The following is a 26,359-nucleotide window of genomic DNA, read 5'->3' as shown; positions in this document are numbered from 1 at the left end:
TGTTCTCATGGAGGTGGTAGATTCTTTGGCAAGAACTGAGCCACATAAGAAGGTCCTCAAGCCAGAAATCTGGTGTGCTGATAGAATCTAAGGGCATCTCTGTATGACCTGCCCAGTAACACCTCAACTTAGTCTTCTTAAGAGAGAGTTGTGCAGGTTTCTCTGCAGAGACAATGTCATGATATCCGTCTGCACAGAACACATGGGAAGCAAGGTCTTTCAGCAAGTTTGGTCTCCAGTTCTGCTCTTGCGCCCTTCAGGGCTCTGGTGATACAAACGGCACCTGTATAAATGTGACAGAGGAGAGTAAAAGATGTTCCAACTAACTTTATTTACCCAGATCTCATTCCACAGAGAGGACAGACAGTCAGACAGCAACAGCTGGACAGACAGGACCACAGCGACATCCACGAGGGCATGAAGACTGAGCAACAGGGCCAAGCCATGGAGCAGAACAAGGAATGGTCACGACTCCACTCCTTGCAACCAGCAGTCTAACAGCTCCTGTTCCTCAGGTCTGCTGCTGCTGCTGAATAGTATTGGGTGCCGGGACAGGACAGGAACCCTGAGGAGCGCAGGAGAATGGAACACATTCAGAGGCAGGGAGAGAAACCCAGGAATCTCTATGATCACACCTTCAGTGAAGTTCATCCAGGCAAATGGGCTGTTTCTTCCTGTCTTAACATGGGAACCTGCAACACAATTTCCCCCACAACTGCCTAGACTTCTTCCTCCCATCCTCTCCCAGTCACACTCCTGGGGTCCCCATCCTCTTAAGAAACACACTGAGTGCTCAAAAGATCCTCATCTTGAGGGGAAGGGGAATCCCTCATGGGAGCTAAGCTAAAACACATGTCCTCATCTGCATCAGGGTCATATTCCAAAATGCAGCAGGAGGATATCATGGCTTGGGACCTCTGGAAGAGGCAAATAAGTTGTTCTTTGTCGATGGACTTCTGGTCTGGTTGAGACAAGCTGATCCTGACATGTCAGTGAACATACCTTGGAGTCATCTCCATCCATCTGGTTGGGCAAGGACTTCTGGGGTGTGTGGAAAGCCTGCAATGAGAGCCAGGACAGAGTTTAATCAAGTGGCCTGGGTTGCTACAAAGCCCAGAGTGTAGTTTGCAATCTATTGACATTACACAGAACACTGGGAACCCCTTCCCACCAAATACGTAGGAGAGCAAAGCCATCCAACAGACCATCTGTGAATGCGACCACACATTGGGGACGCTTCGCCCAAATGGAGCTGGGGTGGAGCAGTTACCTTCTTGGCAGGCTGGATCTCCTCTGTGGATTTGGACCGAGCTTTCACTCCCTGCTTCTGAGGAGAGCTGGATTGCTCCTGCAGCACAGGAAGTATACATCAGTTGGGGAAATGTGCCCTTCGTTAAGCCATTTCACTCCCTTGGAATCTTTCATAACCTCTGTTTTCCTGCAGACACTTCAGGAAGGGAAGCTCATGATAGATATCCCATTCATATATATACTGCAAGTGGTGTAGGAAACACTTCTGGGTTGCAAGATGCAACCCCAGGGCACTGCAGTCTACAGCGGTATCACCTCTCTTCATCACTGGGCTGGGGGCTGGGATGGATCCATGCAACTGGCTGCATGCAGATGCATAACCACAGTGGCATAAGGTCTAGGCACAGAGAAGCATCTCCCATGCCACCACCAGCAGGTGTGAACAGGGCGCTGTGGTGCAAAGATCCCTCCAGTGCCTCCCCCCCCCCCCGTTTCCCAGAGTTGCTTTTTAGGGCGCTGCTGGCAGCTTTGCAGGGCTGGAGTGCAGCTCCTCCGGTGGGGAAGAGGCGGAGGCTCTGGACACGGCGCTGCTTCAGCAAGGCGGACAAGGGCGGCGAGCTGATGCCGGGAGGTGCCGCATCCAGCCTCCGCCTCTTCCCTGGCGCCCTCCTAGAACCTGGCACCCTGGTGCCCCATTCCAAGTGGAAGCTGCATAGCTGTCACACCACTGTATACAGCCCACCTACTGCAAGGTGACTCCTGGCACTGGCCTTTCAGTATAATGTGGATGCAGGAAGAAGATACGACCTGCAAGGTAAGTGGCATGATCATATCTGACATTACACAACATGCTCAGCTCTCAGTGTACATGATGTTTTCACTGATTGGTACTAAGTGCAAGCTGAGAAGAAAGGTCTGGGATCTCCAATGATCAACTTCTGCAGCTGTTTGAGGCTGGCTGTACATGGAGAGAATGCACATATTTGCCTCCTTGGTCTGTCTTGGTGGTGCCCTCTAGGGGTTGTTGAACTACAATTCCTATCTACCCCCAAGAAGCATAACCAATGGTCAGGGATGATGAGCATTGTAGTCCAAAAGCATCTTGAAGGCACCATGTTGGCTATTCCTGGTGTAGCCCATATTGTTTATAAACTGACGATAGAGTGGTTCACAAAAGTCCCAGGCAGTGGTCCTTCCCAGCCCCCACATCTGAGATACTGCAGACTCTTGAGACTAAAACCTGGGATCCGTGAAGAAGAGGCTCTTCCCCTGAGCTGGAGCCCCATCCAAAACTGCATTAATGCAACGATGCCATTCTGTGCAGCACTGTGACTCTCTGCTGGATTAGAGAGACGTGCGACACACTTGGCGGCACTCAACCTCCTTCGTGCTTGGAAGGACTCTGTGCTCCGTTGCCATCACTGAGTGACACCCTGTGACACCTCCTCAGAGGTGCCAAGCATCGGCAGCAGGGATGGGGAAACTGGCTCTTCAGGGGCCATTGCCATCCACCAGCCCTAGCTGCGGAGAATGGGAATTATAGTCAACAACATCTGGAGAGTTACAGGATCCCTGGTGCTTATTTATAGTGTCTTCAGGAATAAGAGAGTGACAGTTGTGGGAAGCTTCCCCTCTTTCAGCCTCCTTAGTGTAAAGTAGTTCCATGCAGTACCTTTGAGTTCAGCTCCATGGCTATTTCCTGGTGGGTAATTCTTAAATCCTTCTCTGGCCAGACAGAAGTTTCTGCAAGGAAGATGCACATCATCTGAGAAACCACCAGTCTCCTCCCGCTCCTTGTGGCTGCGATACACATGAGGCGGGTAGTCATGGCTACTAACCTCAAGGGAAATAAGGGCTAAATTCCCTGTTTCCTAGTGACAATAAAATGGACAGGCCTTGCAAAGGAGGGGTGTAAACAGGGGCTCCCCCCTCCCTCCATGATCTGTATTGGGGCCACCCTTCTAAACTTGTTCATAAATGACCTGGAGTTAGAGGTGACCAAAGTGGTGGCCTAGTTTGCTGATGGCAATAAATTATAAATGGTGGCAAGAACAACAACAAAAAGGGGGTTTGATAGCAAAGGACTCCAAGGGTATCTCTTCAAATAGTTGAATGGGCATTAAAATGGCAAAAGTGGTTCGATGCTAATAAGTGCCTAGTGGTGCACACTGGGGCATAAGGGGGGAAATCCTAACTTCACATTTGTTTAATGCCATGGGAACTACTTGACAGTGATTGAGCAGGAAAGAGACTACTGGGCTGAGATAGACAGCTCAACAAAAAGCACCGGTCAAATTGCAGCAGCTGTGGATAAGGTAAATTCCATGTTGAGGATCATCAAGGAAAGGAATAAAAAGCAAAACTTACTGACATCATAATGCCATTATACAAATCTATGATGTGCCCGCGCTTGGAAATATCGTGTGCAATTCTGGTCACCCTACCTCCCAAAGAAAACTGTAGAGCTGAAAGAGGTGCAGAAAGGGGCAACCAAAATGACCAAGCTAATATATGTCCCATTGGTTTTTTAAAAATGCTTTTATTGACTACACCAATTCTGATGGCAAAGCTAAGCACATGACGATCTCCCAGTGAAGTGAATGGGGGGGGGGAGAGAACTTAATCTGGGCTGGACTATGGCCAACGGGTTGTATGGTGGGTAAAATACCAGGCAACAGTCCCGATACTTTGCTTCCCTTCTTCCACTCCCTTCCCCACTGAGCACGTTGGTGTTGGGGGGCCCGACTTGAATGGAAGTGCAAAGAAGCACATGCTGCTGTTTGGATGGTCTTCCACTCTGTACTCTGCCTATCAGCCTCACAGCGAAAACCGCAGCCTTCTCTACCCCCTTCACCCAACGAATAAGGCTGTTTGTCAGTTCAGAGTGGGGAGCACACCTGATACCAAGTCCTCAAAGGAATAGTCACGGAAAGCCCAAGACCAAGCAGCCAACAGAAACCACTCCTTCCCCTTGTTTAAAAAAGCAATAGCAGTAGCAACAACAACAGAACAATTACCTGCCCTGTCCCCATTTTCAGAGTGCTCAAGGGCGAGGAGGAGGAAGCTGAACAGCCTTCTTTGCCTATGACCTTGTCTCTGCTTACCTGTTCTTAGCCTTATGGAGCATCTCCCTAATATGGATTTTGTAAATGTTGTGCCCTTTGATGTTTCCAGGTAGATGCTCACTGTAGGGTCAATGCTCATCATGCATACAATTTCTTTCATTTTTATTTTGCAGAGTCCATATAGACCCGTCATGAGCATAAAAATACCAGCCTGTGTTTTCCCTCCATTTTACTACCCTTATCTTGTTGCCAGTGACCTGTTTGCAATATCTCAGTGACCCATTTGCGAATTAAACCCCTATCTGGAAGCATCTGGATATGGATTTTGGAATTTCCCTTGCCCAAGTGCTTCTTGCTCCGAGAAGGCTGGAGATATGCTTCAAATCCCATGCACTCTGCAGTTCAAAAACATTGTTCATTTGGACAGGCATCTCCATACTAAGGACATCTCACGCACCTCCACAGCTGCCTCCAGCCTGGAATCCCCAGGTCTCCTGCAGAGAGAGCGCAAACTGGGCAAGTTGTAAACTGCCCCGTGATTTTCGAATGAAGAGTGGTATATAAATTCAATAAATTAAGTAAGTGGCAGCGCTGGTTCCCCTTCCTATCAGGCTGCAGCAGCATTCACCAACCTGCTGCCTTCCAGATGTTTTGGGCTACAACTCCCTTCAGACCCATAGACCACACCAGGTTGGGGAAACCTGGACTAGAGTTAATCCACAGGTTTATTGTAACCCTCCCTTCTTCGGGTGCAGCCCCCCCTCACTCAGGACACTAGAGCGCCACATTAGAGCTCATGGGAATGCAGCCAAGGCAGAAAGCAGAACTTCACCTTAAGGCTGTCCCTAATGCTCACCCAAAACCTACTGCATCTCGGGCTTGTCCCTGCTGCTTACAGGCTTAGGATTGGGGTTCAAGCAGCCAACTACCGCAGCATGGCAAGGAACACAAAATGTGGACACTGGAAACAACGCTGACACCCCGCGCCCAGCATCAAAGTAGATCCCCAAAGGGATATATCACCCACCCACCCATCCCAGAAACGTTGTGCCACAGCGTCCCCTAGCGTTGACTTGAAGAAACGGAGAGAGCCCTGAAGCTGGAGATAGGTGCGCCCCTTCCACTTTGCTCCTGGCGAGCGGAGCGCCCCCTAGCCGACCAGCAACTCAGGAGAAAGACCCCTGCTTCGGAATGACCCCTGCTCTAGGAATGGCCGCCGCCCACAAGACGCAGCTCGCCCGGGCTTACCTGCCTGTCGCTGGGGCTGCCGGTGTCTCTTCCCGTCCGGGATCTCCGCCTGCACTGGCTGCTCCCCTCCCCACTCTCATTCAGACGGTGAGGGGCCGGCACATGCGGTCAGGGGCAGCCAATGGGGAAGCAGCTGCCTCCTCCGCCGTGCTTAGCATGCGAGGCGAGGCTCTGTAAGCACCTCGGGGACTGAGCTGGGCGAGGGGATGGGGCGCATCGGGAGACGGCGACCCCGCCCCGCGCGACCTCACCCACACGCCGCTTGCTGGCTGGTCTCCCCAACAAATGCACACAAGCAGAACACGTTTGCTGAGCAAAGGCTTGCAGAGGTTTCCAGGGACCTAGGAATGTGCGTGTTCTGTGTGCGTGGGGAGAGCGCGGCAACCCCACAACTGGAGTGTTTCCAACCCAAATTTCCATTCATCTCTCTCTCTCTCTCTCTCTCTCTCACACACACACACACACACACACAGAGAGAGAGAGAGAGAGAGAGAGAGAGAGAGACATTGCTTGTCCACAGAGCACACCTCTGCCGTTTTTAGAGAGGGATGGGGGACCCAGCTCCTAACCAGAGACATACACAGCTCCAGCGAAGGAGATTCTGTGGTACAGTTGGTGTGGGCTTGTCGGATCTGCACACCAAACGCTCAACCCAGGGCAACTGGGAGTTGGATTGGGGGTCCTCTTCGCTCTAAGCCATGCCGTTTCACGTGAAGGATGTGGGAACCTCTCAGGGGCAGCACAGACCCCAAAACAGTCCTGTCTCCACAACCCCTGCACCCGAGTGTGTCTGCCTTGAGGGCTGCATTCACAACCCACTGCTGCCACGCTGCCCAGAGAGGCATGTGATGCCGCGCACAAACTCGCAGAGACTCAGGATGACTTAAGCAACGGTGTTATCTTACATTTTACAAAGACTGAAAATTACAAACTATATACAGGCGTCATCACCACCTGCCACAGAGATGCGGTTGCTGCTGGGGCAGCCATGGGCAGCTGTTTCACAACACAGAGCGACACCGTACGACGGTCTGGTACAGCAAGTGGGCAAGACTGGCATTTTCCTGCCCAGCCAGCACGGGCAGTTCCAAGGGAGGAGAGTCAGCCAGAACATTAGGAGGACACGTTTCTATTCCTGGAAGACGGGCTGGGGGTCCCTAGAGGTGGCTGCAGGCTGTAGCCAGGCCTCGGACCATATTCCTATGAGAGGGGAGGAGTCTCTGTGAGGCAGAACATGGTACCACAACATATACTGAACAGGAGGGACCTGACCTCACTGCAAGGAACATGAGGTTGACTAGGCCTCTTGGAAGGGACTAGTATGGCTGGTGGACGGAGTCATGGAGGAGGTCACATGGCTGAAGGTTTCCCAGCAGGACCTGCTGATGATGGAGTTCCCGTAGGCGGCTTTGAAAGGGAAGCCTGAGAGACTAACTGCTTCTTCTGGGCCTGACACTGAGAGACGGTGGCTGCCTCAGCACTGGGGGCCTCAGATGCGGACTTTTTCTCAGGGGCTGGGCTGGATGAGGAGCTGGTCTTGCTGGAGACACCATCTTGTTCAGGCAGCTGAAGGAAGTCAGGTAGTTCTAGATCCTTTTTGGACAGGAGGCCACGCTGGTCATTGACTCTGCAGCTCTGTGCCCGGTTCAGCAGATCCACAAGCCCTGGGGGGGTGGGGGGGGAGAAGGAATTTGCTGTAGTTCTGGCAGCCTAACAATAATTTATTATACTAGCTGTCACCTTGCTATTTGACAGCCTTCTTCACGTTTAAACCTTTCTTTAAAAAATGGCCAATAATCCAGGCAGAGGGCCTTCTCGGCAGCGGCACCCACCCTGTGGAAGGCCCTCCCACCAGATGTCAAGGAAATAAACAACTATCTGACTTTTGGAAGACACCTGAAGGCAACCCTGTTTAGGGAAGTTTTTAATGTTTGATTTTTTTTGTTGCGTTAATATCCTGTTGGAAGCCGCCCAGAGTGGCTGAGGAGGCCTGGCCTGATGGGTGGGGTATAATAAATTGTTGTTGTTGTTGTTGTTGTTGTTGTTAACAACAACAACAACAACAAAGAACTGATGTTGAAAATTGCATGCATTTACAGAAATAAACATGTCAACGTGTATGCAGACTGACATAGCACCCTTTAATTCCCTGGGACTGCATTGCTTGCTTCCTAGTCAGTAATAAGCATCTTATTTACCTCCCCTATCTGACAAGTAACATCAGAGAAGATTTACCTTCCAAGTCATACGTGCGTCTATTCTGTTTGCTCCTAGGAGGCTTAGTGTAGGAACAGGACCCCTCACTGAATGAATCAGATTCAGATTCTGTCTCTACAGAGCTGTCATCCTGGAACCACAGTGAGAGAGGGCATGATTATAACCAGAGCCAAAAATTGCCAACCCAGTACCTACCTAAGCACCATGACCTAAGCCTAGCAAACCTAAAACAAGGTGATATGCATGGCTGGTGGGGTGGGGGGCAGAAAGACATCTCTAGACATACAAAACTAGTATTATCAGGAATACTGCTAGGCCAAAACTTTTCTCACTGAGATCTACATGCAGGAAGGCTTTCTTTCTAAAAATAAAAATGGAGCAGCATTCTGCCATGTAATTGCCCCAGCTAAGGTAATACAACCCATGGCCAAGACTCACCTCACTCAGCTCACGAGAAGGGCTTATTGCAGAATTTCTCACACCGGGAGGTTTCCCTTCTGCAATAAAGCACATGGATATAAATATCCTGGAGGGACAGCAGAACAAGGAGTCAGACCTTAAGCTCTGACAACAATGGGAGGATGGCTGGAACGAAGGCTGAGAATAAGACATGATGGAGAATGGATCGGGATTTCCTGGAAGAGACAACATGGAAGAGGCTGGAAGCCTATAAACTGGAAGCTGAGAGAACATGAATGGACTGTCCTTAAAATGATTCAAGTCTCGATCCATGTGCTAGCAAGAACACTGGCAAAAAGAAGGAAATGCTGTGTTTACAAATGTGTCATGGACTAGGGAAGTTGTGGGCTTGGAGTACAAGATGAGAGGAAGTAGCAATGTTGCCTTCTCTTTTTCTGACACGACACCTATGTTTTCAGCAGCTGTATGATGAGAGCCCATTCAACAGGTGACTCTCCCCTTCCCTGCTGCTTCCTGCTGGAGAAAATCTTCACTTATCGCACAGCTATGAAAGGAGCCCTGCCAGAAAAAAGCGTCAACTTTAGTGGGCCACCTATAAAGTTACAAGACAGAGGTGGTTGATCAGAGCGAATGTGGAGGAGGATGCAACACTGCATGAAATCTGGTATGATCCCCCACCCCTGACGAATATCACCGTGCTACAGCACATAAATGCCCTGGGACATGTGGTTGTGCCTGTGGCCTCACTGCTTATGACAAATGGCTCTTCATCTAGCCTGTTCACCGTGAGTGAGAGCTGATTTCCTCACCACCATTCTGCAACCAACATTGAACAGGCTCATTGAGTGGAAGGTGCAAAAATTAGCAGTCTGCTTATCAACATTGACAGAAAACAAGGCAATCCTGTACATCAGCCTCCCTCTTTCCCAGAGATCCACATGGTATTCATTCTTCCCTCCCTAGGAAGGTGTCCCTGTCTAACACTGCACAGTGCCAAGCCATCTATCAACTATCCCTAGAAAAATGAACAAGGTCAAGAGGTCAAGATACTAGATTAGCAATTACACGTGCTTTGAGCTACACCTACCTGTATCTGACTCCAGCACAAGCTTCTGAGAAGCCACAGTGGTAACTTTCTCTTCCATATTAAGAGCTTGGGGCTCACCAAGCTGCAGCAGGAGAGCAGAGTTAGAGACACAGCAAGGCAAGGACTTCATGTCAGGGTAGATGAACCAGAACAACACCGTATACATGCTGGTAGAGTAGACAGCTTTCCAAAAAGAAACTGAACAGAAATAGCCACGTGCCGTAGCCTACCAACCCAGAAAAATAATTAATGTTGTCTGAGACACGGGGGATCTCCCTCTAGCCTGGAGAGCTGCTGGACCTATGAATGGCCTGCATCTAGCTGGAACAGAACATTACCATGGACTCTGGTCTGGGCACCAGTCTCTCCTGGCCTGTCACTTCACTCGCTCCTGCTTAACTAGAAGGGGAAAGCATTATCCCTAATAAGAACGTATAAGAGCCATCTTGTTGGAATATTCCATTCCACCTTAAGAACAGACGTGGAATTATTGTATGTCACATGTCTGCTTACAATCCAGCACAGCTTGCTGGGAACTTCCGTTTGTGTATAGTTTTTGCTTTTGCTGTTTTGCTTTGGACACGAAGGAGATCAGACATGTCTCCTTTTGTCCTGATGTATGCTGAATAAACTGCTTGTAAATATGCTCACACAGCCTCTCCTGCCTCTTCTGTTGTGTAGCGTTTACTCTGCTGAGTAGCGTGCCCTAGCTTCTGACGCTCGGGTCGCAGATGCTGGACCAAGGACTGGAGATGGCCCAGCTCACTGGCCGGTGGACTGGAGCCAGCTGGGGGCCTGCCAATTGCCTCCATTTCCTTGGTTGCATGCCAACACATCTAGCCTAGCTTCCTATTCTCCCAGTTACCAACCAGGTGTCAACCAGGTTGCACCCATAAGTGGAATGTGAGTGCAACAACCAACACAAGAATGAGGAATTCCTAGTAATGGTATTCAGAGGTAACTGGTATTCAATGACTAGTAGACACGGGAAGCTCTTATCTTGTCTGCTCTTTTAGAGCCATCCAAGTTGGTGGCCATCACTACAACTTATGGTAGCAATTTCCATAGTTTCACTATGTGCTGGGCAAGGGGTGCTAAAAGAAACTGGAGGCTAGCTTAAGATCCAAATGTAACAAGAAATTCCATCCCTACAGACCCCAGCAGAACCCCACAGAGAGGAAAACTGCAGGGAGGAAACTCCAAGCTCCATACTCCTTAACCATTTACCATACTGGCTGGGGTTTATGGGTCTTTGAATCCAACAACATCTGGAAGGCCACAGGTCCCCCACCACTGGACTGGAGTCACCCAGACTTCATTTCTGTGTCCTGTTTCACTTCCTCAAAGACTGTTCTCACCCGTCGAAGCAGGACTCGTGTGAGATCCAGGCCATACTTCTCCACGATGGGCTGCAAAGCTTCCCGCAGCTGCTTAGTAGATTTCGCCAGAATGCACACTGTCTTGTTCAGGGGCATGATTTCTAGCCTATAAGGAGAAGAAACATCAGAAATATACCCAATGGGCACAGTATACTGCATCTGGCACTGCCACCTTGCATAACTTGTGCACCCCAGTAATCTACCCCAGGTGAAGGATAACCCTCACTTCCTGATGCCTAATGGTAGGAAACCAAAGAGTACAGTTCTGATTCCCCCATTCAAAGCCCATGGGCAAAGTCACAGAAACTGAGCACATAGGAAAGCAGGGCAGGAAGGAAGGTAGTTTCCTAATACTGTGCCCATATATGAATCACAGCAAAGTGGGCAGGGAGAAGAATATTCAAGCAGGTTGTCTTGAATGAAATCCTAATGTTGCAAACCCCTTGTGATTTAGGGTCTGAGAGGCAGAGTCTGTTCTGGCGCTGTGAGCCCTGACCTATGCACATGGTGATACAGCAAGGTTCACGCAGATGGCGGGAGGGTGCTATCTCCCAAAAGATTTGCAGACTGGGGCTTGCAACACGTATGGCCTGCTCACTTGGCCACCAGTACCTGTATGGGAGACTCGAGGAAGTGTGAAGAAGATAATGAGTGGGGGGGTGCTTCCACCTAACCCACCCCCTCTGCCTTTGAAAGTCTTAATGCTGACTGAATTGGGGATACCAAAGGGGCAGCACACCCATTGGGGAAGCTGAGGCCTTGACATTTGGTTGGCATAACCTGATTCCTAGCTATTTCGTAGTGGACTTAGCCGCAGTAGCCAGAGCATCCAGGACTAAGATAAAACTGTGCAAGCTCCTTTGTTGTTCTTGCCCCTGCCAGGAGGTGTCATGTTCCTACATTCATTGTACTGAAAAGTTGCATTTTGCATACTGTTTTATTATTGCTACTATGCAGAGATATCACCTTGCCAACAAAGGTCCATATAGTTAAAGCTATGGTTTTCCCAGTAGTGATGTATGGAAGTGAGAGCTGAACCATAAACAAGGCTGATTGCCAAAGAATTGATGCTTTTGAATTAGGGTGCTGAAGGAGACTCTTGGGAGTCCCATGGACTGCAAGACGATCAAACCTCTCCATTCTGAAGGAAATCAGCCCTGAGTGCTCACTGGAAGGACAGATCGTGAAGCTGAGGCTCCAATGGAAAAGACTCCCTGGAAAAGACCCTGATGTTGGGAAAGATGGAGGGCACAAGGAGAAGGGGACGACAGAGGACGAGATGGTTGGACAGTGTTCTCGAAGCTACAGACATGAGTTTGACCAAACTGTGGGAGGCAGTGGGAGACAGGAGTGCCTGGTGTGCTCTGGTCCATGGGGTCACGAAGAGTCGGACACGACTAAACGACTAAACAACAACTATGACATTGTTCTTGCAGTTGTTGATTTTGTGATGTATTGCTGTTCTCCTTGTTGTAAGCTGCTCTGAGCAGTGTGTATGTGTGGTGTGTAAAAGCAGCGTGGAGATAAAAGTGGCATGAACAGCAGTAGACGGAGAGGTGCTGAGTGACAGAGAGGTGTTGGGTTTGCTTATGTTTCACAAATAAAGACGGGTCCCCATGCTTGGGGCAGACATCCCTGGCCCCATGTCAAGAGGGATTTAGCAAAGTTTCTGCCTGTTGGCTACAGACTACATGGCCAATGCAGAGCAGGAGGGGTCCACAGAGATTACACTCACTCAAAGCTGACCCTGGTCTCCAGCTTCACCTCCTGATCCACCAGGACTAAGCTCTCCTGGTTAAGTGCCAGCGGCTTCTGTGAAAAACCAAGCAAAGGCAGACATATTAATACAGCAAAAATTAAAACATGGATGTATTGTCGTATATATATGGGTATACGCAGTGCTTTTTTCTAAAAAAAATGTTTAGGGGTACTCTCATTTTCCTACTCATATTGAAAGACTGCCCCTCAATGAGGCCCAACTTTGATTCACAAAGTGTTTAGGAGCATGCATACCCCTGCATCCCCCCAGAAGAAAAACACTACATATTTGAAGTAAAACTAGAAAATAAGGCCACAGGTGTGCATGAGTTTAAAAGCTAATGAGACCAAGGATGCAAGTCTGGGAAAATAGCTTTAATAATCCTGCATGATATTATGAGACAAAACAATCCCAGTGATTAAGGGCTTTTTCCTAGTTTACATTTGTTTGCTTGTTAACATTTCTTATCATCAGGTATGAATCGCCTCCTAGCATGAGTTCATGAACACCACCGTTATTTTCCATATGTTGCAACACATGTGTTGTTGCAACATCAGCGCTTTCTAACATTCCTCATGATGCCTCAACAATGCCTACTAATCATTCAAGATGCCTTTCTCTTGATCAAGTTAATTTTTCAATTTTTTATTTGATTATTTGTACACTCGGGTGGTAGTGACAACTCTCTGCAAACAGAGAGGTTACTAGTGTCGTGTTCTGGCTTGAGGACAGAGGGGGTCCTTTGTTCGAATCTTGCCCCTACCAGTACTGACAATCTGTCAGCCTCGGTCCTTTGTCTGTGTACCTTATAAGGTTATTGCAAAGGTTACCGAGATAGCCCATATGCAGCACTGCGAATGCTCAAGAAATGCTATTTAAATGCTGACTACTGTATTAAATATAGTTCTAAGCATGTTTACTCAGAAGTAGGTTCTCCTGAATTCAGAGAGATTTATCACCCAATAAGTGTGTTTAGGATTGCAGCCTTCTGAAATCCTATACAGTTCACAGTTACCTGGGAGAAAGTCCCTTGAACCTCAGTGGAACTTACATCTGAGTAGACATGCATAGGATGCTTTTTTCTTTTTGTACCAGGAAGCTTTCTGAGATTATTTCATTAGGAATGACCTATAAGTATATGTACACACGCTGTAATCAGCTATAAGCTGGATATTATTTGCCTAATGCAAATATGCCTTCTGAAATACTTAATATACAATCAGGGTGGGTCTCTGGGGCTTACCTGTGGATAGGTAGGTAAATATTTGTCTCTGGCAGCACTTTGTAAAGAACAACATCGAAGCTATTTGAATTTCAGAGGAATTGAAACTATGCAGAGGCCCAACCCCTGGGCAAAAGAAAGATTCACCTTGAAGTGAACCTAAAGTAATTTCATTTTGAGTTCTTTCCTTGTCAGCTATGTGGGGTAAAATTAGCTAGCTCAAGGAGATACTTGAAGAATAGTGGGTGTCCCTTGAAAAGTGATGATGGTAGTGTGTAACTCATATTGGTGCCTGTAGCAATCCATCTTCAGTGTCTTATCCATCATTAGTATTCTGAGCCTTCAACTAGCCGATCTTATGGGACAACACTGTACATTCATTATCTCAGTAATTCTTACAACAACCCTGTAAAATGGGCAATTGTTGCGCATGGCTTTTGAGATTGAGAGAATGTTGGTTTGCCTCAGGTGGGTTTGTACCTGCAGTGAAATTTCAGGCAAGGACTTCTGAACTCACAGCTCATAAGGGAAGCTACTGCATTGTCCACCAACTGGACAGTTTTTGCCCTTTGAAAGAGGTTACAGCTGCTGTCTCCGTCTGTATTTGACCTGGAAATACAGCACACACAGCATCCCTTCCTCTTAAAATCTTAAATTCCTCCAGAAGTTATTTTCCTTTTCCTCCCACAGGCTGGGCCTACCTTTTCATTCCCCACAAGATAGATCTTGACATCAGGCAGGTGGAGGCCCCGGCGTTGGCAAATCCCAGCCAGCATGTCCTGGATGGAGAGTCCAGAGCGCACAGGGGCCAGAGAGGCCGTCCCATCGGGAAGGTAAATACAACAGTACTTGACAGGCTGGTTCTGACTGTCAGGTTCTGAGCCAGTCAGGCTCTGCCTGTTGTTCTGGAGGAAGGAGAAATCAACACATTCAGCATCACTCTTTGGCTGGCTCAACTACTAGGATAAAAGCTCAGAGTGGACACCAGATGATTTTCCAAGGTCTGATATATAATATTGTTTGTTGGTGTTTTGATGCTTCTGGACAAATGTACCAATGGTAATAGCCATACACAGAATTTTCATACATAACTGTACATCATTTATCCCTCACCTGTGTGCAAAACATATTTGCTGTTCCATGCATTATAGAGCATGAGGAGATAGAATACTAGAATGTACACAAGTGGCAGGTGGTGGGGTATAATGCCCTCCTTGTGCTTTTCTGGTGGGTGCCATTTTTCTTTTATTTTTAAACTTTCCTCTATTTAGTAAACCATATTTTGCATCCTGCGAAAATGTTTAGCAGAAGAAGAACTCTGCTAGATAAGACCCAAAGTCTGTCTGGTATCCTGTTTCCCACCACAGTCAATCCAATTGCTCAGACAAGCTCATAACATACAAACACAAGAAGAGCCCTGCTGGATCAGGCCAGGGGAGCGTCTAGTCCAGCATCCTGTTCTCACAGTGACCAACCAGATGCCTATGGGAAACATGCATGCAGCAATGCATTGTTGCTTCCCAGCAAAAAGTATTGTCAGATCTACTACTCCTGAACATGGAGGTTCTATATAGCAGGTTTCTTCACCCTTTTCAGACTCAGGAACCACGTTTAACCCAAACATGCATTTGAGGACCCATTTCTTAGTCTCCCTATTGATATGCTAGTTTTGCTGCATGCAGGGGCTACAACAGGGGAGCAATTTAAATATATGATCCTTCCCTACTACCTACAGTTTGAAGTAATACATTTTAGAATTCTACTCTTGCAATCTACATTTCTCATTCTGGGTACTGTATAGAAAAGTGTAAAATAATTCTGGTTCTAAGATGTGTCGGTTTGGCAGCCTAAAGTCTGCAACTCTTGCTTTCATGTCCAACAGCTCCCCCTTTCTGCAGATCTGGCACTGGTGCTATGAATACAGTGCACAGACCTTTGCATACATGTCGCTCTTGCAGACTAAGCCTGTAGCTCTAACCACATTTGCCTGTGAATAAGCACCACTGAACCTGGTGAACTGTGCTGAATCATGCCTGGTCTGTTGGCATTTATGTGCAATATCTATCAAAGCCAAAGAAAAATCTGATCTGATCCACTGTCCAAGAAACAAGTACGCTGTACATGCATGTGCATATACTAAACAATAAGTAAATAAAAATCATTATTTTGCTCCCCAGAAGCTGGTTCCATCGGAACAGGTCTGTACTCTGTAGTTTACATTCATGTTATGCAGATCAGGCAATATTCAGCACCCTGCTGTCCCTGCAGGGTTTTCTAGCAATGCTTCTCCCTAAGGATAATGTCACTCCCTGTTCTCCTTTCACTGGTCGTTGTATTCAGGAGGGGAGGATTGCCTCCACACCAGCTGGGATTCCCTATGGCTTTAAGCAACATCTTTTCAACAGCTCCAGGGTTCTGCAGCTGCAGAAAATACTGGGAGCTGCCTCAGCGGCTCTTTCCAGGAGCATTCGCAGAGCTGAACTGCACATTGTTGAGAACTCCTCCACACTGCACAGTCACATAGCCCATTACAGATTGCGTGGGGGCTGGGCGGGACAGAGCGTGCAGCAGCCGTGGCAGAACATCAAGCAACAGCAAAACGCCTACTAGCGCAAGGAAGGGAGCGTGACCCGAGCAGGATGGGGTAGGCAACAGCAGCACAGGTCGGTTTTCACTGCCCTGGCCCCCCAAACCCCCAGGCTGAATAAGTCCCAGAAACACTTGCCTCAGTCTGGGAACTGTTGGTGGCGTAAGATGAGAGGAAGCCCAGGTCCAGGCTAGCCGAGGAATTCAAAGAGCCTTGAGACTCACGCCAGTGGGACGGCCCTTCACCGCCATTTCTTTCCTCTAGGACAGAGAATCAGCAGGTTTTTGGAGGATATGTTATCCATGGAATCGGGCACTTTATTAACCACCCTGATGCCACCCAGAGTCACCTGAACAATTGTGGTGTCCCAGCTATCGGCTTTGGACTCACCTCCCCAGTGACGCTCCCTCCGGTCCCCTCTCCGAAAGGATCTCCGAGGGCTCCTGCTGCCTAAGTTGCCACCTTCCTCCATTCCTAGCGGCAGCGATTTCCCTGCTTTTAGTTTCGTTTTCTAGGGGGAAGCCAGAGAGCGCATCAGCTCATGGCATGCTGGACCAGGTTAGGGGGACAAAGTGGGGAAAGGCCACCGCCTAACTTCCCCATGCACTCCTGCTCAAGAGGAGGCCCCGTACCTTGCCATGGTCGCTTGGGGGGCTGCCGCTTCGAGAGTGAGGCCTCAGCTCTGGCAAGGGCTGCCCTTGGCTTTCGGCCTTCGCACATGCCTGATACACTGGAGACTTGACGAAGCGTGCGTAGCTGTCAAACTTCATCAGGTTGAAGATCTGGAGCAAGAAGCCTTGGGTTAGTCATGCGCCCATCACTGTCCCTGAAGCAGGACGTCCTCCAGGACTTGGATCGCCTCAGAGGGACATAGGAAGCTGCCTTATACTGAGTCAGACCACTGGTTCATCTAGCTCAGTATTGTCAACACTGACTGGCAGCAACTCTTCGGGGTTTCAGATGTACCTGGAGATGCCAAGGATTGGGCCTGGGACCTTCCACATGTAAAGCAGCTTTTCTGCTACTGAGCTGCATCCCTTCTGCTACCTTAGAAGACTTCAGCAACGATGCTTCGCATTACTGATTGGAGAAGCACCAGGTGGTGTTCCTAGATTCCCACACAAGCCCACATCTCATAGACTAGCTAAGGCAGACTGTTCTCACCTGGAGTTGTTGGACGTGAAACATGTCAGGGGTGGGGGTGGCCAGCATCTCCTCACCAATCCAGGCCTGTCTGTCAATATTGACCGGGCTGACCGAATGTCTTGACAGGAACTCATCATAGATCCTCCTAGCCTCCTGGGCCAGCTATGGAGAAAGCAATATGGGATGAGACGAGTTATGGCGTTACTACAGGTAACAGCTGCTCTCTGTGGCCCTCTTCTTGTCTCCTCTAGTGTAGGCTATAGGAGAAAAGCCTCAGGGTTCCTCTAGTCATAGGGTTGCATGCAACCAATGCTTGCATGCAAATACTAGAAAAGTAGAATCATAGAATCATAGAATCATAGAGTTGGAAGAGACCACAAGGGCCATCGAGTCCAACCCCCTGCCAAGCAGGAAACACCATCAGAGCACTCCTGACATATGGTTGTCAAGCCTCTGCTTAAAGACCTCCAAAGAAGGAGACTCCACCACACTCCTTGGCAACAAATTCCACTGTCGAACAGCTCTTACTGTCAGGAAGTTCTTCCTAATGTTTAGGTGGAATCTTCTTTCTTGTAGTTTGGATCCATTGCTCCGTGTCCGCTTCTCTGGAGCCGCAGAAAACAACCTTTCTCCCTCCTCTATGTGACATCCTTTTATATATTTGAACATGGCTATCATATCACCCCTTAACCTCCTCTTCTCCAGGCTAAACATGCCCAGCTCCCTTAGCCGTTCCTCATAAGGCATCGTTGCCAGGCCTTTGACCATTTTGGTTGCCCTCCTCTGGACACGTTCCAGTTTGTCAGTGTCCTTCTTGAACTGTGGTGCCCAGAACTGGACACAGTACTCCAGGTGAAATTGCTATTCATTTGGTTGCAAAATTCAACATTATGAGAATCCTTCCTTCCTTCCTTCCCATGCCTGGTAAAATCTCCAAAGCCAGAGGGAGACTCAAAATGTTTCCCAGCCATCAAAAGGAAGTATTTTAATGTGCTGCATAGCTCCTTGCCCTTCCCTATGACTAGTGACGAAAGCAGGGAAGTATACAAAAAGCCAATTTCCACAATGCGTCTAGGTAGCAGAATCCAGCATTTTTCAGCCAAGAATTTGGCTTCATCGGGTACAGAATTTCTTTAGTGTTTTATTTTTAAGCACAGTTCATGTAGTTTAACTGAGAGGCAAGGAGTCATCCTGACATTTCTTAGCATATCCCCTCTTCCAAATCAGGCAATGTGTTTTCTGAGCAATGATAAATGTGCTGCCTGCACCTTGTGCAGAACTGAGCTTCCTCAAAACAAAAGTCTTCATTTTATAAACGGCAGTTTCTAAACCTTGTGGTTAAAAAATAAATATGAATATTCCATTCAGGGCAAATTAGGAACAAACTGAGCTACACTTGCTTATATCCACTCAGCCCCCCCGGCAGAGAAAAAGTCTGCTTTGTGCTGGTTTTGGGTTTCATCTGCGTCGTCTGGCCTTGGTGGTGCTCTTACCTGTTGGGTGCTGCCAGCTGGGATCTGCTGAAACCGTTCACAGGCTTGCCAGAAATATACATTCTCAGCACTAAACTCCTTCTTCAGGAACTCCTAAAAAGAGGTGGGGGTAGAGATGAAGACGACCCTCCCTCTGTCCCAGGACTCTCACAATTTAGTGTCCTGTGTAGATCAAAGAGTTCATCTAGGCACCATTCAGCCAGGTACAACAAATGCAATACAACACAAAGCAAAACATTATGTAAACTCTACGACAGGCACATACTATTGCAGGCTCACACATACACAAGGGGGGTGGGGGGGCCATAGCTGTCAACTTACAGATTTGAAAATAAGGGACCAGCAGCCTTGAAAATAAGGGACCAGCAGCCTTGAAAATGAGGGACCAGCAGCCAAAATAAGGGACCTGCTGCCTCACCTGTTCCAGGCACTCCAGTCTTCCTGTCCTCCTGCAGTCTGGTCAAACTCATGCTGGTAGCTTCGAGAACACTGTCCAACCAACTTTGTAACCAGAGGTTCAACTGAATAGAATCTGAATCACATGCACCACAAGGCCTATGCAGCCTCAACTTAAGATGGCTCCCCGGCCTGGCTTTGCAGTGCAAAGTTTGCAGCAGCACGTGCAACAAAATGGCATCCAGCATTCAAAACCCCCTCAGCTTGCATTAACTAGCCACACACAAGGCATGCAAGCTCCACCCCCCAGTCGTTTTTAGACTTCTCATTGGGTGAGCAACACAATCAAGCAACACAGTTGGAGACTCCCTCCTCCCTGGCTGGCAGGGAGGGAGGGAGAGGAGCTGCTTCCTTTGAAATTTAAGGGACATCATTTAAGGGACATCCATCAATAAGGGGCAGCGGGACATGGCGCTGGAATAAGGGGCTGTCCCTTCAAATAAGGGACACTTGACAGCTATGGGGGGGGCGTACCTCTGCTTCTCACAGAAGGGTGAGCCATTTCCTTCTCCATTGTGGTGCTGGACTGGGTGGAGCCTCCCCACCCTGCCCCTGCTCTGCAATGAGTATAAAAATGCCCCCCCTCTTCACTCTTCAGGTAGTCAATCTGATTAGCAGGGAAGGAGCCATTTTGTCAGCCTTTGTGGCACTGGGCTGGGTGGAGAGGCTTCCACCTCTCTACATAGCACCACACCATGGTGGGGAGGGGAAATGCACCCCTCTTGCTTGATCCTGCATGTTTTTTCCCCAGTGGCAGCCACCAGAAAATTGGGTCAGAGGCTGGCAGGCCACTAAAGAAGGCTTAGCAGGCCAGACAGCGACGTAGGAAGGAGGGTGCAGTCCACCCCGGGTGTCATCCCTGAGGGGGTGGCAAAATGGCACACCGCGAGGGGCAGCACATACCGTGGGGCCTGGTCTGCAGCGCACCTGAGCCACGCATCTCTCCTGGGTGTGACGTGGTGGCTCGGGGCCCTATGCTGCCCCAAACGGCAGCATGGGGCTTGCGTCCACCAGGTGGACTCTGTGGGCAGCTCACCGTGGCACCCCCAGCTAGCTACGCCCCTGAGACCAGATAAGCCCCACGGACTGACCATGTCCTACCCTGGGTTGGAGGGAGATCATGATAAACAGAAGTGCTGTGTCTTACTCACAGTAAAGTAGGCCACACCAAGTCGGTCCTGCAGTAGTGTCTCAAAGGACTCTGCCCACCGTGCTACAGATTGCCCCAAAGAAGGAGAGGCGTTCTGGGTGCTTGGCAGACTGTCCACACTGTTATTACTGCCCCGAGCCCCCGAGCTGTTTAATTCTGTGAACAGAGAGAGAGATTTCAGGTCCTTCCCAAGCCCTAGCGTGACACTGAGTGGGGGGGGTCTGCCCAACTTGGCTACCTAAGGGAGAGGTCTAGATGACAACCTCATTTCACATACTGCAGGTGTGCGGAACCTTTGGCTTTCCAGATGTGGCTGAACTACAACTTCCATCATCCCAGGCAACTGGACATGATTGCTGGGGCTGATGGGACTTGTAGTTTGGCAGCATCTGGAGGGCCAAAGGTTTGCCACTCCAGACATACAGAAACCAACTGGAGTGGCAACTGAATCTTACTTCAACAAGATGGCATACTCCACTGCGCCTGAGGGCAGCAGGCTAGTGTAGGAGGTGCAGGCCATGCTGTGTGGCATAGGCAGTCCTGTCATCCAATACTTTCTCATCTCTCCCTCTACCCCCAGCATCCTCCTGAGGTAGACACCTAACTCCACATAATGAAGGGGTTGGCCCAGCAACAATCTCTGGCCTCTGTATACCAGCTGATAAATCTTATGAGAGCTGGAAGTAGCCAGTCTGTGTCCTGTGTCCTGGCAAAATATCCTGAGAGGTATTTTGGGCAACATTTGTTTCACCATCTGGTTGCCTGGAGCTGTTTTATGTAATTCAGAATGCCAATGTGAGTGAGTGTGAGCAGGTCTTGCTGTTGCTTGTAGAGTTTACCAACCTTTGCACTGCTCCACCCCTACTAGCCAGTGAGCCCTGCTGTCATGGTCAGGTCTTTAACCTTCCCACATGCCCAGCACCCTTCCCAAAGACAGATGGCCTACTTACCCCCATCTGACACAGCCAGGCCCTGCAAGAGAAGGATGAAAGTGGTCAAAAGAGTTCTTAGGGATATGGCAGAATGCAGCGGGGCCAGTACCCCCAGGGACGGAGGAAGCCTCTGCTCCAGCATCAGACAGCCTCACAGGACATTCTGCTGCACGCAGCAGATGCAAGATAGCCGTCTGCTACCAGAAAGCTTCCAACCTCAGGACAAGTGCCAAACTGTGCCGCATCCAATCTCCCGTGCTGTTCTGGAAGTCTGCCATGGTCAGAACTCACTGTAAGCAATGTAAGGAGGTGCTGACCTACATGAGAGCAGGAGCCTACCACTACCATCCCTGGACCCAGCTGCCTTTGGGATAAAGTAAGCTGTAGGCCCACCTTATTCCCAGATGCACCCCAGGAGGAATGACCCAGGGCCAATACTATTCCATAACATCCAACATTTTCTCAGATGAAAATTCTATTCTACATCAGGAAGCTTCTCCCGTGTTTGATCTCCAGCACACATAGATGTCTTATACACATATACATCTGTCACCTTGAGCCAATTACAACCTCTTAGCCTAACGTACCTCACAGGATTGTTGTAAAGAAAAAAAATATGTGAGGGAGGGGATTGTATACACCTTCAACTGATAAATGGAACTGAAATAACATTTCAGCAGTACACTGCTTTGAGTCCCTGTCAGGGAAAAGGTGGGAAAGAAGAAGAAGAGGAGGAGGAGGAGGAGGAGGAGGAGGAGGGGGAAAAACTGAGAGAATGATCAGGAACATACTAGAGAGTAAATCCTATTGAACTCAGTGGGATTTAATTCTGATTAAAAATGCTTAGGGTTGTCCAGTCTTTACCCAGTTACCTGGGAGTAAGCTCCTTTGAATACAGTGGGACTTACTTCTGAGTAGACATGTAAAGGCTTGCAGTGTAAGGCTCCATTTACAATAAAGGAATAAACGCCTCATGTGTTTCCTAAAAAATGGCTGGCTGCTGAAGCATTTTAATTAAACGATTTAAAGCGGACTGGTGACCTTTTCCTTCAGAATTATAGGAAGGGGCTTTGTATGCCAGCTTCACCATTTCCTTCATTTGATGCAGGTAATTTATTTTCGGTATAAGCAGCAGAAATGTGGCTCTCAGGCTGACAAAGGTTCCCCACTCCTCAACTCGAGACTCCCATCCCAAGGACCATCCGGATGTGGCACAGAGACCAGCCTTGCCACAGTGCCACAGTCTAGTCGAGCCAACCGCATACAGATGTTGGTGGTGTCCTTTGCCTACGCCATTGCTGTGTGGCACATACAAGGTTCCTCATACTGGAACCTCAGTCTATGTCTTTCAGATCACACAAATCTGAAAAGGACTAATGGAAGCAGGATGCTGATGGGATATGCCTGACAGATTGGTCCTTCTCATGTCAGGCGAGACAAAACAACACCCCATAGGAGAACGTGAGCAGCCAATCCTTCTTGAAAACCCACAACAGTTTCTACAGAAACAGGGTTGAATTCAACCTAATGTTACATGGCAGTGGGAAACTTCCAGGACACATAGACTATGCACACATTAGCACACACACACACATACTGCATACTGCTGTACACAGCAGAGAAGGGGCAGGGATGTCTTCACTTGATACACATTGCCTGCTTGGTTTCCCCATGCCTGTAAACCACCACCACCCTGAATTCATGAAGCTACCATCTGCACATGTGCAACAGCTGTACACACCTCAGCTTAACCGTGAAATGAATGTAGCTTATGTTTTCCAATTGGATGGCACTGGTTTGAAGGGAAATGCATCAAGGAGCAGTATTTCTCAAGAAAAAGCGACAGGATATAGATGTGGATTGTGACAAATGCCTTGTGTACGCAGCTTCAAGCACCAGTGGTGGGCCACAGTAAACAGTAATGTGGGTACCGTCTCTGGGGTCAGTATCTGATATTTCTATTTGAATCCACATTATAGAAAGGATGGGGAACCTCTGCTGGACTACAGCTCCCATCATCCCTGACCATTTGTTATACTGGCTGAGGCTGATGGGTGTTGAAGTCTAACACTGTTTGACAGGCCACAGATTCCCCAACTCTGCACAATAGGATAAGACTCTATGTTGTCACCAGAGTCAAAGGGAATCTTTCCATGAACCACACCATGGACTTCTCTCCAAAGGCTCCTACAAGCTGATCCCACACAGAAATTCCACATAGGATCCCCCATCCAGGGCAAACAAAGGCTAAAGCCACTTTCCAGGCAACCAACTGGGTTTCTGTGGCTGGCTCGCAATTATCTCCCATCTAACATTCCTACTGAACCTTGCTATTCCCTAAACAAATAGCTGTCATGTTTCAGCACCACCAGCTTATCTAACCTGCAACTCCTTACTTTTTTTTTTTTACTTTTTTTTTTGTTGCCTTGCTCACAACATGAGTCTCCGGCATCCAGTTTTGTCAGCCCATCTAATCTGATTACAGCCCTTCCTTGCCTTTTGTGGCTGCCAGTCATGCTGAGTTGTGCAACATGATCTCAAGAGACTCTCACGCCAGCCCTCGGTCTTCTGGGCTCACCGCGGCAGATCATCTCTCAGTGCAGGCTGCAGCCTCTGAAAAGTACTGTGATTTCACAGGCCACAGAAACCCTCGAGCTCAGTGTGAGACCAAAAAAACCCCAATCTGGCCGGGTGTGGAGTGCGAGGGGTTAGCAAGGCAAGAGTCACAGACCCTTGACACAGACCAGCCACGCAGAGAGTGCTTTCCATGTACTCTCCCACAAGTTACAAAGAACAAGGTGGGGCAAACAGGCTCCTTGTCACCAGGCTCAAAGGAAATGAAGTGTAGATTATCCTTTCTCTCATAGTCAAATCCCATCCTCTCCTCAATATCAGTGTCACAGCCTCCCACTTATCTTCCTGGATGTCAGAGATCCATGAAAAGTAAAGGTACCCCAGCTGGCCTAGAGAAGCCATGCCAGGAGAAAAACAATGAATGCTGATCTTCCAGGACAAATAACAACCCCAAAATGCATAAACACACAACCCAGATCCTTAAAAGGCTGCTTCCCTGAAGCATCCTTTGCTGGGGACAGAAAAAACAAAACAGAAACCACATTTCCTTGCAGGTTTGTGAGCTGCAAGCCTCTGGCCTTGCCATCATCCCCCAGGAGCAACTGAAGTGTACTCACTCACCATTCGGCCATTTTGGACGCCCAGGTATTTGGGTTTTCCCAGCATGCCTCGTGCTGCTGTCACAGGTAGTCCGTCTAAGCCAGGACCATCAGCCTAGGAGAAGCCCCTCCCTGAGGCTGCAGCACGGCCTTCTGAGCATCCCCGGCAGGGAGAGAAAGAAGGAGTGCAGCTGCCTGCCACGCTCACAGTGCTGCACTCACTACCTCTTTTCTCTACCACAGGAAGTGTCACTATGGAAACCAAAACCACAGCTCAAAATGGGGTTTGGAAGAGAGACTCCCTCCTTCGAAGAGCACAGCCCCACAGACACCCACAACAGCCCAGGGCTCTCTGTGAACTGTCCAAGGCTAGAGCATAAATTTCCCCAAAGGATTCTGCATCCTGATAAGGAACCGGAGCGTTAGGAGCTAAAGGCAAAGAAATTTACTGTCATCCACCACAAGAAACCCCTCAGGGGAAGGAACTGAACAGATGGAAGCAAGGTAACAAGGCGTTGCTTCAGCAGAAATGCAGTAGAAGGAGCGAGAGAATGAAGACAACAATCTGAGGCGAACGCAGCACAGAAAACTGTCCTTGGAGATCATGAGACTCCATCAGGAAAGTGAGGACTTTGTTTCATAATCTCTGATGTAGCAATATGGCAAAAGAGGTTCCAGCTAATAAACAAGCTTGCTGGCATGAAGTCAGGGGCCTTGTGACTACATATATGGTGCCTCTAGGCCTCTAATCCAGGCAGCAACGGATATGACGCCCAGTCCGACATTGTTAAGCGTGATATTGGGATTTATTCACTTATTTCTTACATTTTTATCCCAGCCCTCCTCCAATGAGCTCTGGGTGGCATACATTCCTTCCTCTCCTATTTTATCATCACAGCTACCCTGTGGGGAAGGTCATGGAGCAATTGGCCAAAGATTACCCAGCAAACTTCATGGTTCTAGTTAGGGTGGCCACTTTCAGCACAGATTGCCAGAAACAGAGAACACATAATTGCATCTGCTAATTTTTATATAGAGGTACCAATTTTAAATACTAAAATTTAAATAGAAATACATTACTTCTCACCACAGGGAGGACTGCAGCCAGGTGACCTGTGCCTGCTCAGTCTACTCTCGAGATGCACACTGTTGATTGGCAATTCCAAAAGCCCTCCTGCTTTCCCTTTCTCTTTAAATTGAACCTGGATTCAGGGTGACAACTTGAATGAAATACGGGAGGCAGGTAAGCCTCACCCCACATAGTCAATCACAAGATGCAGTGCACACACACCATTTGAATGGCAATGTCCATCAGCTTGGGGGGGCAGCCCCCTGAAATATTTTATGGGGGGGAAAGGGCCTCAGTTATTAGGAGTTAGCTTCTATGCCTGGATTGAACTGCCCTTCAAATAGAGGACTGCCCTCTGTAAAGTAGGATATATGGCCACCCTTGTCCTAGATTCTAGGACATGGACCAACACATACACTATACTGGCTCTCACTGGGAAAGCTGGCAGCCTTTGAGATAGATTTGACCCTTCCAATGAAAACTTTAACTAGCTTCTGATAATTCTTTCAAATTCAAAGCAAGGTGTGATTTAAAAAAAAATGTCCAGTTTCACTTGTAACGTGTAATTGTGTACAGTAATGTTATTGCGTTGTTATGCATATTCTGAGAAAGTAAAGGATCACTGTCAACCTGAGGATATATTTCAGAACACCCATTCATTCTTTAAACATGATATTTGCTCCAGAGCAGTGAAGCTTTTCCTTC

General features: G+C 48.4%; 1 protein-coding gene and 1 long non-coding RNA gene across 2 annotated transcripts; both read right to left on the bottom strand.

Moving 5' to 3' along the window:
- Positions 1-523: 523 nt before the first annotated feature.
- LOC310672207 lies at positions 524-5,557 on the bottom strand. The gene is made up of 4 exons (XR_014508470.1): positions 4,945-5,557; positions 2,924-2,994; positions 1,003-1,059; positions 524-565 (listed from the first exon to the last, which is right to left on the bottom strand). It is a non-coding gene; the product is annotated as an uncharacterized lncRNA (long non-coding RNA).
- An 890-nt stretch (positions 5,558-6,447) lies between these two features.
- Positions 6,448-25,239, bottom strand: RGS14 (regulator of G protein signaling 14). The gene is made up of 15 exons (XM_083428990.1): positions 24,608-25,239; positions 21,431-21,452; positions 20,482-20,636; positions 18,875-18,967; positions 17,400-17,543; positions 16,868-17,017; positions 16,626-16,746; positions 16,374-16,495; positions 14,350-14,553; positions 12,403-12,479; positions 10,647-10,773; positions 9,289-9,370; positions 8,220-8,278; positions 7,800-7,911; positions 6,448-7,228 (listed from the first exon to the last, which is right to left on the bottom strand). Exons 1-15 carry the CDS (start codon positions 24,650-24,652, stop codon positions 6,915-6,917), a joined length of 1,827 nt encoding a protein of 608 aa, XP_083285116.1. The 5' UTR covers positions 24,653-25,239; the 3' UTR covers positions 6,448-6,914.
- Between the last annotated feature and the right edge of the window lie 1,120 nt (positions 25,240-26,359).

Source organism: Podarcis tiliguerta (genome assembly GCF_965153285.1).
Source record: "Podarcis tiliguerta genome assembly, chromosome: 2".
NCBI lineage: Eukaryota > Metazoa > Chordata > Lepidosauria > Squamata > Lacertidae > Podarcis > Podarcis tiliguerta.
The sequence above is the reverse complement of the archived record's forward strand: the minus strand, read 5'-3'. Positions and strand labels throughout refer to the sequence as shown.

Excerpts from the sequence above, each read along its gene's own strand:
- RGS14 (XM_083428990.1), bottom strand. The coding sequence starts at position 24,652 with ATGCTGGGAAAACCCAAATACCTGGGCGTCCAAAATGGCCGAATG. Across the intron at positions 17,018-17,399 it reads TTCACGTCCAACAACTCCAG|ATCTTCAACCTGATGAAGTT; the intron begins GTGAGAACAGTC and ends TTCTTGCTCCAG. Across the intron at positions 7,229-7,799 it reads ACGCACGTATGACTTGGAAG|GGCTTGTGGATCTGCTGAAC; the intron begins GTAAATCTTCTC and ends CCACCCCCCCAG.